The 16,912-nt window shown below is 42.9% G+C and overlaps 2 protein-coding genes across 4 annotated transcripts; one reads left to right on the forward strand and one right to left on the reverse strand.

Annotated features, from left to right (window-relative positions):
• Positions 1-286: 286 nt before the first annotated feature.
• On the reverse strand, positions 287-10,890 carry LOC110497394 (ankyrin repeat and SOCS box protein 5). Of its 3 annotated transcripts, none has more exons than XM_021573480.2 (7): positions 10,620-10,890; positions 4,239-4,318; positions 2,773-2,880; positions 2,490-2,640; positions 2,176-2,310; positions 1,637-1,828; positions 287-1,317 (listed from the first exon to the last, which is right to left on the reverse strand). In XM_021573480.2, the coding sequence occupies exons 1-7, from the start codon at positions 10,816-10,818 to the stop codon at positions 1,190-1,192; spliced, it is 993 nt and encodes a 330-aa protein (XP_021429155.2). In that variant the 5' UTR covers positions 10,819-10,890; the 3' UTR covers positions 287-1,189. The 3 variants fall into 3 exon arrangements, with proteins under 3 accessions (XP_021429155.2, XP_021429156.2, XP_036810220.1); XM_021573481.2 differs by lacking the exon at positions 10,620-10,890 and adding an exon at positions 9,155-9,375; XM_036954325.1 differs by lacking the exon at positions 10,620-10,890 and adding an exon at positions 7,694-7,849.
• Positions 10,891-11,672: 782 nt separating this feature from the next.
• Positions 11,673-15,301, forward strand: spcs3 (signal peptidase complex subunit 3 homolog (S. cerevisiae)). Its single transcript, NM_001160538.2, is given in 4 exon segments — positions 11,673-11,828; positions 12,891-13,041; positions 14,211-14,326; positions 14,715-15,301. Coding segments are annotated over 4 exon segments (543 nt in total). The 5' UTR covers positions 11,673-11,685; the 3' UTR covers positions 14,848-15,301.
• Positions 15,302-16,912: the final 1,611 nt, after the last annotated feature.

Genomic DNA, 16,912 nt, shown 5'->3' on the forward strand with positions numbered 1-16,912 from the left:
AGGGTGACAACCTGCTAAGACTAGCTAGCTTATATGTTAAACCGAAAGCTGTGATAAAAAGGCAATGTTTGAGAATCATTTTGCTTTTGAAACACAGACCGGAATAAATAGGCTAATTAATCATTTAAAAAAAATGTAATACCTGAAGGTTGTGCCTTAAAGTAGAAAACTATTTATCACTGCAACATACAGTATATTGGTAAGTAGGTACATTCATGTAAAGACAAGAGGTTTTCTTGAAACAAACATTTATTCAGATAATTTATACAAGTGTTGTCATTTAAAAAAAATAATGTATTAATATTAGTTTTCCACCTATACTTAAATGATCTTCAAATGCATTTATTTACATATGTATTTATTGATTGTGTTTTACTTATTGACACATGTACAGTTTGTTTGTACTGCCGTTGCAGTTTATAAAATGTGTTCATGAAAATATCAAAATGTCAGTTTTTGTACCATAAAGACGACACCAATGTATCGTGAGCAGGATACATTTGAGTTTTGATTGATGGAAAAGGTGAAAGGATCTTCTAAATAGATTGAGAAAATGGGTCCTGCTACAGAGCGCCATCTAGTATTGTAGACAAGAAGAAAAAAACGACTGAACTAAACCACAGCCGAAACATGCCAGAAGTATAATCTCCAAGACAACCACATCATGGAATAACATTCTTATTTATTAGAGTGAAACAGGTGAGAGGTATGTGAAATGAGTTTTGGCAAAATACTGTACATTTTTCAGTGAGTTATGCATATACGGGTCACGTTAATATATTAGTTGGCTAATATTATATTAGAAAATAATTGAAATGCAATATTATTCACAGTACCTCTGATTAGCATAAGAGTTGTTGTTTTGGTCAATGTAACAGAATATACATATTTACATGACCTTGTACGTAGGTGCTTCAGAGAAAGAGTGGAAACAGATGTCAGTGAATGGGAGGGATTCGGTGCATTTGAGGTTCTGGGTTAAAAAGAAACAAGGTTCAGTGAGTAATAAAAAATTCCCTTGGTGATAAAGATGGACGGAGAGAGAAACAGAGAGAAAAAAAAGAGAGGGTGGGAGAAAGAATATCCTCTATTATGACGATGCTCTCTCATTTAGAAAGAGAGAGAAAGAGGAAGACAGAGAGAAACAGAGAGGGGAAGGGACAGAAAGAGAGAGAGAGAGCGTTGTGTTCTATCTGTACTGGAGGAAGCGTTTGAGAGGGTTGGGGAGGTGTAACTGAGGGATGAGGTGTAGTCGAGATCGGCCCATATAATCTCTGACACTGAGACGACACAGTTGACATAGTGACTGAGGTGTTGCTGCAGAGAGAGAGAGAGAAACAAGAGGGAGAGAGCAAGAGATATAGAGATTATCTGATTAATCCAAGACAGCCTCAATATCATGCACTTTTATAATCCAAATAGCAATGTTTTACAAGGGATTCTGACTTCTTCCCAACAGCTGAATGGGGATATTTCCTAACCTGGTCCCAGATCAGAATTAGCATCAAGAAACTTCAGTATCGGTTTCTGATCAGACCACAAGTTTGGCATGAAAACAAACATATGAGTTTGTTATACAGTACAAACTGATCTGGAATCAGGCTGATATTCCCATGTGAACTGAGCATAATCTTACCTTCATACAGCAGTAACGTCTCCTCTGCTGAGCTGTTAGGTGGGGCTGACTCCACCGGTCTCTTCAGCTCTAGGTTTTTAGCGTTAATGTTCGCTCCAAACTCTAACAACACATTGATGATCTCAGTACAGTCCTTCTGAGCTGCTGCATGGAGTGGGCTCTCCAGGAACCTGCCCTTCTGCACATTGGCCCCTGTGGAGCAAACCAGACAACATTGGTTTTGTTCAATAGGTCACACTGTACCAAAATGGTTTGCAACAGAAAACATGAATCTATGATCGGAAGGGACTCGTTTGTGTAGTTCCTTCCCGTTTCCCTCAGTTTCAAAAGATTCTCCCTACTGAACACGCTCCATGTTTGTGAGTACTGCGTCAGGTAAAACAATGTCCCGTGACATACCTTTCCTTACTAAATGCTGAATACAGAAGGGGGAAAAGTACAAACGGATGAACCGTAAAAAATAAATAAATAAAAATGCATTGATGTCAATGGGAGAGATCATGTGAAGTTAGGACCAAAGTGTCTGGTTAGTTACTGACCTCCATCGAGGAGTTTCTGTGTGCACTGGAGTCCCGAGGAGATGCAGGCGATGTACAGGGGGGTTCCCAGGTGAGGAATATCATAGTCCACGTCTGCTCCCCATGTGATCAGTGCCTCCAGACAAGCAATTCTGCCTACACACAATACGCCCTGTGTTACCAGGATTCTCTCATTCAGAAACGCATTCAGTACTCTCATCTTAGAATAGAGGGGGGAAACATACCAAAATTACAGCCAGAGTACTTCAAAACCTCACAGCTATGACAGCTATGACAGCTATGTGTATGACACACATATCCTGCGATGGCAGTACCTTTGCTGGAGGCTTCGTGTATGGGCGAGGGCTGGCACATCTCTGACTGGGGCTTGGCACCATTTTCCAGCAGTACCTCTGTACAGGTGGCACTGCCCGCTGAGCAGGCATTGAACAGTGGTGTCACCCCATCAATGGTGGTGGCATTTACCTGATCAGATAGATGGAGCATTGTCAGTCAATTGGAATGTAAAAAGAGGAGTTGCTGCCACAGCATAATGACGTCTCGTTCTGACGTGGAGCGTTATGTGTTTGTGTGTGCGTCCGTTTGGTCATGACTTACGTTGGCACCAGCTGCAATAAGCGCCTTGGCGCATGACGCGTGGTCTGACAGACAAGCCTCATGCAACGGCGTCACATGGTCTATGGTAGGGATGTTTGCGTTGTAACCCTGGGATGACAACAAGAAATGTTTGCATTCGTTATATAGGTCTCACTTTCCCTACACTTTATTTTGTGTAAATGCTCTACAGATGGTCATACTATCAACACACTGTCTGTTGAGAAGCAGCTGCTTGCTAAGGTTACGGTTAGGTTTCCAATACGGGTTACACTTGTCGTGGGATAATCAGAATTTGTTGGTAACATATGTAAGATGTTTTATATTTATCAAATGTGTGTAAGTTAATTCTCATCAGAATGGTATTTTTGTATAATACTGTGGGCAGGGTTGCAGTATCTGTTCTATGTCAAGACTAAGTTGCATGGCCGCTGAGAGGGGAGAGGTCAAAGTGTCATCATGTGTAAGCATGTCTTTTGCTCCACTGTGTGTGTGCCAGTTCACTCCCTAGTTTTCCCATCGGAGATGGCAGTGTCTGGAATCATTCTCCTCTCCGTGAGCTTGTCCAGGATTGGTTGTATTTAGAGTTGGTTGTATCTAAATGACAATTTGATATATGCCTGGTGATATGGAGGGTTGGTTTATGGTTCTGGGGTTTGAGTAAGGAGACAAAGCTGAACGATTTATTATGTCTATGCTGTCTTATCCTGTGTGTGTGTCTTTACTATAAAGGACCTCATTTGAAATGTGGAAGGGGCTCGGTTAGATGGTTAGACACTGAATCGATCTGAGAGTCACAGGGTTGTGATAGAGCTCATATAATTAAAGATTGACTTTTATAACTAACTCTGACTTGTGTGTGTGGTTTGCTCCCATGATTTGGTAAATAGAGGAAATTTCCACGACACACTCTTTAGAAAAAAGGCTTCCAAAATGGTTCTAAGGCTGTCTCCATACTATAAATCATTTTGGTTCCAGGTAGAACTCTTTAGGGTTCCATGTAGAATCCTTTGTGTAAAAAAAAAGTTCTACCTGGAACCAAAAGGGTTTTTACCTGGAAGCAAAAATGGGTTTTTCAAAGGGTTCTCCTATGGGAACCGGCGAAGAAGCCTTTTTAGTTTCTAGATAGTGTAGAGTGAGGGTTAAGGTTAGGTCAGGGTTAGGGTTGAGTTTAGGTTTAGGATAAGGGTTAAGATTAGGGTTGGCGCTAAAGTTAGTAGATAGATAATTGAAATATTACTGACAGTCTGTAGAGCATCTACAGATGAACTACCCAAATAAACTTTTGGAGATCTGACTACAAGGGAAAATGGCAAACATATATGTATCTTATCTGGGACGTACAGACAGAGCATCAGCATTTTATTTTATATAAAGGTGTCAAAAAAGTCCCTCTGTCTTAACACTGTATAAACAATTGACCAGAAATCTTTGCGATGTGGTGCCCCGCCCCTCTGTGTGTGACTCACCTGTGAGAGAAGGGTCCTGAGGGCCAGGAGACGGCCATGACACGCTGCCTCGTGGAGAGGGGACCGGTCCGCCCATGACCCTGGGAGAGGGACAGACAAAACACTGAGCCTCTCCAAAACAACACACATTACAGTCATTCGTTTACAGTGACAGCCCTTCACTATCACACAAGCTCTTAATGTTCACATCCACAAATATATATATATATAACCAGCACATTCCCATTCAAGTCTGATACAATGACAGCATTCATCATAGCCTTCACTCTCTGTCGGTATCCTTATTATTCAATCATTACCGTAATCCTAATCTAGAATTACTTCCCAAAAGCCAGTAGTACCAGTCCACTATCCATATGTTCATATGTTCAGAAAATTGAAACCCAGTTGTCACAGCTGTCACTAATATCACGGAGCGCTAGATAGATTTTCACTCTCTTACAGTGTGGATGGAGCTATATATAACTTTAGCTCAACCAAGCAGGCCATCTGGCAGGCATGGCCTTGTACAACCGGCAGGCATAGCCTTGTACATCTGGCAGGCATAGCCTTGTACATCTGGCAGGCATAGCCTTGTACAACCGGCAGGCATAGCCTTGTACAACCGGCAGGCATAGCCTAGTACAACCGGCAGGCATAGCCTTGTACAATCGGCAGGCATAGCCTTGTACAACCGGCAGGCATAGCCTTGTACAACCGGCAGGCATAGCCTTGTACATCCGGTACAACCGGCAGGCATAGCCTTGTACATCTGGCAGGCATAACCTTGTACAACTGGCAGGCATAGCCTTGTACATCTGGCAGGCATAGCCTTGTACATCTGGCAGGCATAGCCTTGTACAACCGGCAGGCATAGCCTAGTACATCTGGCAGGCATAGCCTAGTACAACCGGCAGGCATAGCCTAGTACAACCGGCAGGCATAGCCTTGTACAACCGGCAGGCATAGCCTAGTACAACCGGCAGGCATAGCCTTGTACAACCGGCAGGCATAGCCTAGTACAACCGGCAGGCATAGCCTTGTACAACTGGCAGGCATAACCTTGTACAACTGGCAGGCATAGCCTTGTACATCTGGCAGGCATAACCTTGTACAACTGGCAGGCATAGCCTTGTACATCTGGCAGACATAGCCTTGTACATCTGGCAGGCATAGCCTTGTACAACCGGCAGGCATAGCCTTGTACATCTGGCAGGCATAGCCTTGTACATCTGGCAGGCATAGCCTTGTACAACCGGCAGGCATAGCCTTGTACATCTGGAAGGCATAGCCTTGTACATCTGGCAGGCATAGCCTTGTACATCTGGCAGGCATAGCCTTGTACAACCGGCAGGCATAGCCTTGTACATCTGGCAGGCATAGCCTTGTACAACCGGCAGGCATAGCCTTGTACATCTGGCAGGCATAGCCTTGTACAACTGGCAGGCATAGCCTTGTACAACCGCAGGCATAGCCTTGTACATCTGGCAGGCATAGCCTTGTACATCTGGCAGGCATAGCCTTGTACATCTGGCAGGCATAGCCTTGTACATCTGGCAGGCATAGCCTTGTACATCTGGCAGGCATAGCCTAGTACAACCGGCAGGCATAGCCTTGTACATCTGGCAGGCATAGCCTTGTACAACTGGCAGGCATAGCCTTGTACAACCGCAGGCATAGCCTTGTACATCTGGCAGGCATAGCCTTGTACATCTGGCAGGCATAGCCTTGTACATCTGGCAGGCATAGCCTTGTACATCTGGCAGGCATAGCCTTGTACATCTGGCAGGCATAGCTCAATCTCTCCCTACACACCCAACAACACTACCATTCACGTCAGAGAACAATATTTAGGTGTTTTTTAAATTATTTTATTAATCCTTTATTCAGGTGAAACCCTATTGAGACATGAGTCTCTTTTATGAGGGAGCCTGTTGTCCGGACCTCTGGCAGTCTCTATGGGGGTGCCACAGGGTTCAATTCTCGGGCCGACTCTCTTCTCTGTATACATCAATGACGTCGCTCTTTCTGCTGGTGATTCTTTGATCCACCTCTACACAGACGACATCATTCTGTATACCTCTGGCCCTTCTTTGGACACTGCGTTAACAAACCTCCAAACGTGCTTCAATGCCATACAACTCTCCTTCTGTGGCCTCCAACTGCTCTTAAATGCAAGTAAAACTAAATGCATGCTCTTCAACCGATCGCTGCCCGCACCTGCCCGCCCGTCCAGCATCACTACTCTGGACGGCTCTGACTTAGAATATGTGGACAACTACATATACCTACAGTGCCTTGCGAAAGTATTCGGCCCCCTTGAACTTTGCGACCTTTTGCCACATTTCAGGCTTCAAACATAAAGATATAAAACTCTATTTTTTTGTGAAGAATCAACAACAAGTGGGACACAATCATGAAGTGGAACGACATTTATTGGATATTTCAAACTTTTTTAACAAATCAAAAACTGAAAAATTGGGCGTGCAAAATTATTCAGCCCCCTTAAGTTAATACTTTGCAGCGCCACCTTTTGCTGCGATTACAGCTGTAAGTCGCTTGGGGTATGTCTCTATCAGTTTTGCACATCGAGAGACTGACATTTTTTCCCATTCCTCCTTGCAAAACAGCTCGAGCTCAGTGAGGTTGGATGGAGAGCATTTGTGAACAGCAGTTTTCAGTTCTTTCCACATATTCTCGATTGGATTCAGGTCTGGACTTTGACTTGGCCATTCTAACACCTGGATATGTTTATTTTTGAACCATTCCATTGTAGATTTTGCTTTATGTTTTGGATCATTGTCTTGTTGGAAGACAAATCTCCGTCCCAGTCTCAGGTCTTTTGCAGACTCCATCAGGTTTTCTTCCAGAATGGTCCTGTATTTGGCTCCATCCATCTTCCCATCAATTTTAACCATCTAACCCTGTCCCTGCTGAAGAAAAGCAGGCCCAAACCATGATGCTGCCACCACCATGTTTGACAGTGGGGATGGTGTGTTCAGCTGTGTTGCTTTTACGCCAAACATAACGTTTTGCATTGTTGCCAAAAAGTTCAATTTTGGTTTCATCTGACTAGAGCACCTTCTTCCACATGTTTGGTGTGTCTCCCAGGTGGCTTGTGGCAAACTTTAAACGACACTTTTTATGGATATCTTTAAGAAATGGATTGCACATTCATCTTCTGCACATTCTACCATTCCAGTGTTTAATTGCTATATTGTAATTACTTCGCCACCACAGCCTATTTATTGCCTTACCTCTCTTATCCTACCTCATTTGAACATGCTGTATATATATTTTTCTACTGTATTATTGATTGTATGTTTGTTAATTCCGTGTGTAACTCTGTGTTGTTGTATGTGTCGAACTGCTTTGCTTTATCTTGGCCAGGTCGCAGTTGCAAGTGATACCTTGCTCTCAACTAGCCTACCTGGTTAAATAAACAGCAATGCAGTGCAATATTCAATACTACATACCCATGTCTCCGTCTCCCCACGGAACATCTAGCCATTGATAGGTATATGACATTGCTGCCTGTAGGAGAAGAGGGCGCCTGTCACCTACTGTACTGTTACTGTACTGAAGGGACTTTTTGTCACCGCATGGATTCACACAGGCAGAGCTGTGACTGTGTCGGCCATCTTTGGAAGGGCATCTGCATCACCTGACAAGCTCATGTAGTACACTGAAATGGCCTGTCGTTGCTACTATCTTTTATGATGAATAGGACAACTAAAATACTGTATCTTTGTTTTTTGTTGTTGCAAATTGACATTCATTTTGATAGATATTTTTTTGGGGGAAAGGATAATAACTCTTTCAAGGTATACATAGCATAACAACAGGTGCCACTGAGGACCACCACTGTTGCAGAGATAATTAGAGTTTGGAAGCTATTCTTAGGAAGCACATGTTAGAGCCACAGTAAGTAGTTAATTCCAGTCACAACAGCAACCTGGAATCCCCCTCTCTCTATTTTCTCTCCTTTCTCCAGGAACCCAGCCAACCTTTCCCACAGTCCAGATCCTCTATAGCTGGTTGCCTGGTGCGGCTGAAGCCCATTATGCTCATTCGAACAGCACATGGTGTCTCTATTCTAGCAGAGTAAAATGGTAGCTCTCATGAATATTGCAACAGTGCACTGAACATGTGACTTTTGCTTTCATTTAAGGCTCCCCTTTGCCACACTAAGCAATAACAGGAGGAAGCAGAAATGGCTATAATATCTGCAATCTGTATTTTTGTTTATTTACTCTGCTTAAATAACAAACTATTGCATTTACAACATTTGGATGTCAAAGTCAATTAGTAATCAAGCAGTTACAACCCTAATGTGACCCAGCTACAGTTTAGATTGGATACAGCTGATAAAGAGATACAATCAGGTTTAATTGTCTGAAGCTGCTGCTTAGTCCAGTTCAAAGGTCATACTCTTATTGTCTTGTGTGAGAGTCATGAGAGTACATGGTAGCTTCAGCTGTTGTAGGCCAGTCATTATTAAACTTTAATAGACACATACCCTAAGGCCTACTACTACACATAGGCCTAGTAATAATACTAATAAAGTATGTGTTAAATACAATTTAAAAAGCATTTGTGTTATGATGTAAGATGTATGGATCTGTATCCACATCAGTAGGATAAGCACTCGGCTGCTCTAAGGACCCATTTGACCAGATGTGTCCAAGGCGTTTGTTTGATTCATTTGCTTCATTTCACATGTTATAACACAGTCCCAAATAGGCTGGATCCTATGAGAATGTTCCAGAACAGGTGCCTTTTTCACGAAACATTTCTATGTCAACCCCTCTCTCTACCTCAAATAAACTCGACACGAACAGCACAGGAGTCCTATAATAACATTGCACTGTGACAGTCCGAGACGCACTCACCCAGTGCGCCAATACGCAATTGTGTGTGCGTAAAACGCTACTGACCTTGGCTAGTTAAAATACCCCAACAGCGTGGTTTCTTTTTTGCGGTGTAATCATCTGTGTTCTCTAACGTTCTTTTCCTCGACGTGTTTTCTGGCTGTTGCTCGCTCGAGCTCTCTGCAGAAGGAACTTCAGGCATGTTTACATCAGCTATCTGTCCCCGCACCACAGTGCACCATGATCCAGTCTAAAACCTGCTCTCTGATTGGTTGCTCAGCTTGTTGTCATTTCACTGCCAAGGACAAGCACCACAATAACATGAACAGGCAGAGAAGGACCAGAACAGCCTTTACCCCCGCTGGTCTCAGGGTTAGGAACCGTTCTGTTCATTAAGGATTCATTCTGCATGGTTTGAAATACTAAAGTTTGACCTTTGAGTTGAATATAGTATTTGCTATTTTGAGTATGCCTAGTTGCTTGTGTAACAATCATTTGCTTGCAATATTCAAGTGAAAAACCCACATGCTGTTTATAACGTCATTGGTCACATTATAAGGTCATAATTGTCAGGTAATAATTCAGGGATGGACATAATGCAGGTCTTCTTTGGTAGTTAATTCATTGATCGGAGAGTTTACATACCTGATGTCCCTGGTCTGAAATAGTCTTTGATTAATAAGGGAATTTTAATAACTAGTTAATAAGTATTTTGCCTCTCCAGAGCCATAATTGAATATCCCTACTACAGGTTATCAAATCAAATAGACTAGTTAAACTAGTTGTACTTGGGGATGGAACGCTAGAGCCTCTCTAACCTCTCTCTAACATGCTTCTGTTCAGCTCAAAACATTCCTGGCTGACAGTCGCTGTGCGTAACCTAGGTGGAGTATGACAACAGGCTGTAACTGCCAAGTCTCAGCTTCGATATAATCTGTCTATGAATTGTGTGGCATTTTAATAAGGGCACAGCTCCTAGGTATGACCCCCATCCAAGGGGCATGCGCAATTATACAAACACGTACAGCTGCAAACCTCTGGATTGAATATATTCATTTGACATAGTCTCAAAAATGTGCATTCCCTGTGTCATCCCATCAGATCACTTGACGATTGCAGTGCGTGGAATACGCTAAGGGCGGAAGAAATATTGAATCAGAGACTTCTGTCATGCCAACCCAACGTGTCGTCATGATGCCAAAGGTTCTGGGTCTTTCCCCTCATCCCAGGTGCGGTTGTTACAATGCAGTGCTTTCCCCCAGTACCTCAGCAAGAAAAGAGCATGGAAAGACATCAAGAAGAAAGTATATCTAATACACAATGTATCTAAGTGTTTCTAATGCCCCCGGGCCACAACGATAGGCTGAGTAGTTCCTGGGCAGACTGGATACAGTTGGCCTGGCATGTTACAGACACAGAGATTTTGGAAAGCTGGAATAACCTAATACACACACGTTACTGTAGAAAGTGTGTGTATGACCCTCTACTATAGAATAATAGTCTGTTGCCTTTCACGGAAACAGCTACTTACTGTGCCCTTGTTCAAAATCATAAAACTCTTCTGCAATGCGGGCAGCCTCCTTCCGATTCCCCTTCACCACATAGAAGTGGGTGAGAATATTCAGGCTGATCTTGACAAAGAGCTTGACGCAAAACAGAGCGAATATGGAGAGGTAGACATTGGAGTAGTGCACTGTGCCAAAGGACTGGCTATCCACATTTGGAGTCATTGCTTCCTTTCTTGTCTATCCTTGCTTATGTCTTGCCTGGCTGTCAGTGGCTGGCTGCTAATGTTTTGGAAATTTAAATGGGGGGCCTGGCTATCTGTGTTGTGTTGACTCTGGTACTGGGTCATATGCCAGCCCAGAATGACACAGAAATTCCCCTCAGCAGCTGGGTCGAGACCAGATAGGATAAGCTGGAGTGAGCAGCTGTATTGTAGCGCTGCCTGCCTGCCTGTGGGACAACTGGGGCCCATAGTCATACAGTGTCTCAGAGTAGGAGTGCAGATCTAGGCTTAGACCCCTTCTATCCATGTATTCTTATTCATTATGATCTAAAATGCAACACTGAATCTAGATCAGCACTATCAGCACTCCTACTCTAAGACACTTTGTGGATACAGGCCTAGGGCCATTTAGACTCTTCCAGCAGTCCTAGGGCAGGGAATACAGTACAGCTATAGCCAGGGGCTTTCTGACTGTGACCTATGATTACAAAAAACTAACCCGGGCCTTAATCTTAGTTGAACTGTGGTTTGTTCCATTTTGTTGTGATGCTTCAGAAAGGTTCAAAAATATGTGTTGAGCATTTCTTCTCTTGAGGTTTAACATTATCTTGACTCATGTACTTTTACTTCAAAATTATATTATCCAGTCAATTGTCTACTGTCACGAAATTCCTTAGCCATTACTGGTCGTGTGAGCTGTAGTTCGCCTCCATAACACATGGTGGCAATGTTTTTCTTTAATGTTCCATCGTTTACGGATGAACCACCCTGTTTCGAATTTCGTTGTGTCAAACTACACTTCCTGCTGTTGCGGGTAAAAGTGTTCCGCATCGCTGTGTAGGAAACTGTAATATCATTGTATTTCAAAATGAATACAGTGTTGTCGAGGGCAAATTCCCTCTTCGCCTTCTCGCTCAGCGTGATGGCAGCTTTGACGTTTGGCTGTTTTATCACGACGGCGTTCAAAGACCGCAGGGTACCGGTGGATATCCACGTCTCGAGAGTAATGCTGTGAGTGATGACTAGTTATTATTATTAAACTACAGTGAACATGCTTTGTTTTGGTTTAGATATATTTCACTCCGTGATCTATCACATTTGTATTCGTATAAACAGCTATTGGTCTCAATTGGCTACATAGCTAGCTCGGTGTATGCGTGTTTGCAATGGTGCTAACTAATGCTAGCTCGAGGTGATCATTGAATCCATATGGCAATTTTGACGCCAATCAATCTAACAGACAACAGTGTATTAAACTGCCTGAGCAATGAACAACCGTTGTTTTTGTCTTTGGCAACAATGTAGCCTGCCAGCCAGACCGGATGCCAGCTGCTGCTGCTTGCAACATTGTACCCAATAGTTGAACAGCACGTCAGCGCGGTATATATTTTGTCAAACTGTAACCTAGCTGCCAGCAGATCAAATGTTTCCGACCTTACTGTAAATAAGAACTTGTTATTAACTGACTTGCCTAGTTACAACCCCCCCCCCCCCCCCCCCCCATTCCTCCATTAGCATATGAACAGATCATGAGCCATGGCACAATTGTTTTTTTTGAATTTCAGGAAATTAGCTGCAAAACTGCAACATGTTCTCCCAGTATCATGGCAAAATGTATAGAATACCATGAGATCAGCTATAAAACTGCAATTTTTTTCTCTGCCCTGTGGCTACGTGTAGATTTGCAGGAAATTACTTTTAAACAGCAACATTGTCTCTCAGGCTCATGGCATATGTAAATATGCACATTTCCTTTTACCACATGGCAAAATGTGTAGAATTGTAGGTAGTTGGCTGTTGTCCCCCCTTGCGGGGGGCCCACTGAACTGTGGTATGCCATTCAAGTTGCTGTACCAAGCCATACAGTGCAAAGTGTAGCTAGAGAACATTGCCTAAATGTACAGCCAGAAACCATAAAGTAAATGTAGCCTACTAATATCTATGGTGTAGCCAAGACAAAAAACTGTTGTTTTTTTTACAGCTTATTGTTCCACGTGGTGAAAGAAATGTCTTGCCATAATTCTAGGATGCAATGCACTGCACACAACTAAGTCGGCCTTTACCATTTGACAGGAAAAACGTGGATGACTTCACAGGACCCAGGGAGAGAAGTGACCTGGGGTTCATCACCTTTGACCTCTCTGCTGACATAAAGCCCATATTTGACTGGAACGTCAAGCAGCTCTTCCTCTACTTGTCTGCCGAGTACGCCACCAAGAGCAACGTAAGTGTCTTACAACGGGTGTATACATTACGTCTTGCAACGGGAACGGTTGACCATTTAAGAACCAAGCGGGGAGGTACCTACCTGAACTGATCTCATAGAAAGAAGGACCAAGGCACTCTTCGAACTCTAATTTTCGTTGCGATATGTTTTCCGTTTCGACTAAACGGTTTCTGTTGCAAAATCGGCGTGATGAATAGAACCCAGACCTGTTCTCTTTCCTGTTGATCTATCAATTATCATTATCTTACGTTCTTCTTGGCTTGCTTTGGTACTTGCCACAACAACAGATCACACAAATTATACTTAATGAAAGCCAATCTGAAGGGATGACCTTCTATAGGTTCATGACCCTATATATAGAATTGAAGCAGAATAGTCATACTTCTACACCACCAGGAGCAATGTAAGAACTGGCCTCTTTCCTTTATGGTGTAGGGTCATTATCACACGTTCCTCCTCTTGGCATGGGTAGGCTGGTTGCCACACGCTGTTGACACATTGGTTCTTCTACAGATCACACACATTTAATTGGTGGGAGCCAAGAAGGCAATATGGTTTGATGGGTGACTTTTTATAAATGGTGTATCCTAAGAAGTAACCTGGGTTGGTCTCAGGTCTGTCTGTGCTGTATAATCCTATTTAAACTATGACTATAGGAATTTGATACACAGTCGTGAAGAGAGCACAACAACGCCTCTCCCCCCTCAGGAGGCTGAAAAGATTTGGCATGGTTCCTCAGATCCTCCAAAAGTTCTACAGCTGCACCATTGAGAGTATCTCGACTGGCTGCATCACCGCCTGGTATGGCAATTGCTTGACAACCCCACCGTAAGGCGCTACAGAGGGTAGCGCGTCTGGCCCAGTACATCACTGGGGCCATGCTCCCTGCCATCAAGGACCTTTATACCAGGAGGTGTCAGTGGAGGAAAAAAAGACTCCAGCCACCCTAGTCATGGACTGTTCTCTCTGCTACCGCACGGCAAGCTGGACGGCAGCAGCTAAGACTGCTGGACTATTTGTATTGACTCTTGCACCAGCTCTATGCACACTTACTGGACTTTTTACTGGAGTTTTGATACAGATCTGGGATTGGGCCACCTAGGAAGGTGACATGCATGGCTGCCAACTAGTGATATTTAACTGCGACGTGTTGTGCTTTCTTCCAGGCCCTGAACCAGGTGGTTCTGTGGGATAAGATCGTGCTCAGAGGAGAGAGCACCAAGCTCAACCTCAGAGACATGAAGTCCAAGTACTTCTTCTTCGATGATGGAAACGGTCTTCGGTAAGCGCCCTCTTTTCACCCTCTCACTTTTATTCTGCTGCCAGTAACCTAACGATAACAAATCGTGTTTTTGATATAGCATTGGTGTGAAATCGGTCTTGATGCCATTTTATTTAATCAAATCAAATAGTTTGTCACATAGAGTTTACAGCAGGTATAAAAGGCACATTGACATAATCATTTTGCTACACCTTTTAAACCTGCTGTAAGCTATCTGATTTCCCTTTAGTCCTACATTATGTTGAATAGTTACACCCTTCGTATGCAGCAGAGGGCAGTATAGGACCGCTTTTGGCACCTCTCCTGCTCCTCTCCAGTCTTTTGAATGGAAATACTGTAGGAATGTTCTACAATGTTTAAGGCCTTTGTGTGATGATCTCTCCACCAGGGCGAACAAAAACATCACCCTGACTCTGTCCTGGAACGTGGTGCCCAACGCTGGGATCCTGCCCCTGGTCATGGGCTCTGGCCACATGTCGGTCCCCTTCCCTGAATCATACGAGACCACCAAGAGCTACTAAACTGTTCCATCGTTTGTGTTTGTTGTGTCATCTTTTATGACTTTTAATAAAAGTGGACATTTGGGAACCATTCAATTGTATGCCTTTGCATTGATGCTGCCACAGGAAAAAAGGCTGTTTAAATGTTGCTAACAGTGAAATCCTTGCATATTTTTTCCTAAATTCCTCTCAAAGTTCATTAGAGGAGAGACCTTGGATCATCTACTTCCATGCACTTTGAGAGAGGTAAGGAATCGAGGAGGAAGCAAGGCTTTGACTGCTAGCAATCCTTGGTTTAAATGGTCATTGCTGAGATGGACTTAGTAACCAGAAAGTCAGGAATCCTCATGCTTCATGTAACTCTACAGTAGTACTCAGTACCTGTATAATGAATGGCAATGTGAAATCTTTCGAATAATTCAGTTTTGTTTGTTCACTGTAGCTGTTGCTTTCTTTTTTATAAAAAAAACATCTGAAAGATAATTCTGTATACCTGGTTATTAGTAGAGAATAGGATAGGCCCTGCATCTTAGTGTAAGGGGTGTCACTGCAGTCCCTGGTTCGAATCCAGGCTGTGTCACATCCGGCCGTGATTGGGAGTCCCATAGGGTGGCGCACAATTGTCCCAGCGTCGTCTGGGTAGTCCGTCATTGTAAATAAGAATTTGTTCTTTAACTGACTTGCCTAGTTTAAATAAAGGTTAAATAAAAAAACGTGTAATGTTAACATTTTACTGACAGATGGCGCCATATGACCACAAACACAACCCACCACTTACCCGAAGCGTTCAGAGTAGTTGCCACATTGAGAATGATGGACATAGGCCCATAGAATAATTTATGTATTATAATTGAGTTACCCAAACCAATATCTGCTCTATTCATAATGTTTTGAAATGATGGTATATGAATATAATGGCTACAACGACATTGTTTGAAATGTTCCTATGTGCTCCAAATAACTGAACATAGTCACTGTACCTCTAAAGAATGTCCATAGGTAGTAGACTAGACAGATTGGTGATTTCAACATTTAATTGAAGGCCTCACGTTTGAATGGGTTTGCAGAGGTAGTGAGTGGAAAAACATCCATTGTATGACAATAGGAACAGAAAAGCCCAAGGTTGTTGACACAGCAGCCACAGTTGAAGGGGAAATGTAATTATAGCTAGCCAGATATTTTTATTCAAGAGACTGATTTTAATCTTGGAAAATAACAAATTCATATAAGTTGTTCTTAGACCATATGTGATATGCAGGGGAACCAAACAAGAGTTGGGGAAATTCAGCTGCGAATAGCAGAGGGCCCTGCTATTTCAGACGACGGGTGTTTAGTGAAGAGTTGTACAGGTTATTAAACCCAAAGTGACTTACACTTTAAGACAAGGGGGAAGCTCACCAGGTCTTACTCTCTATCCACCATTCATAGTGATAGGTGGTCCGGTTGTACAGATCTGCAATAGGTAGCAATCATACCACACATAAAACCATTCAAAGCTGCATCAATTTTCAATATGAATCCACAAGAACAAATAGGAATAGCTGATAGGCAGCGGAGAGACCAGGTGCATCAATGCTCATGAGAGAACAGTGAGACATTAGACACGCAGCTCAAAAAGCTCCCCTATGGATCTTGTTTAGGGACAATACAAAATTATCCTACATAGACTAACCTACAACACCACAATGAATAATTGCATTGTTTTCAAGTAACCACAACATTCAACTTTTACTTTTGATAATGAGATGCGCTGTCTGTCGTCATTGATGGAAACACAAATCCGATAGGAAAATGTACATATTGTTTTTATACAGATTTTAGAATATTCACATGGAAATCTGTCGCCAATTGGATGGAAACTTATTTATAGATACCCTAAAGACTCTGGCTAGTGCGCTAGTTCAGTGTCACTTTTATTATGCCTCCACATCATGGTTCATCATCAGTCCCAAACAGAATCCACATAACTCAGCCACTAGGTACCTATCCAACTATACTTCATTTGCTAGAGATGTACACCAGCATAATACCAGAGACTCTAATGAAAAAATGCTAGCTAATGAGCGAACAGTACCCCTAATTCCTC

Source organism: Oncorhynchus mykiss, chromosome 19, assembly GCF_013265735.2.
Source record: "Oncorhynchus mykiss isolate Arlee chromosome 19, USDA_OmykA_1.1, whole genome shotgun sequence".
In the NCBI taxonomy this organism is placed as follows: Eukaryota; Metazoa; Chordata; class Actinopteri; order Salmoniformes; family Salmonidae; genus Oncorhynchus; species Oncorhynchus mykiss.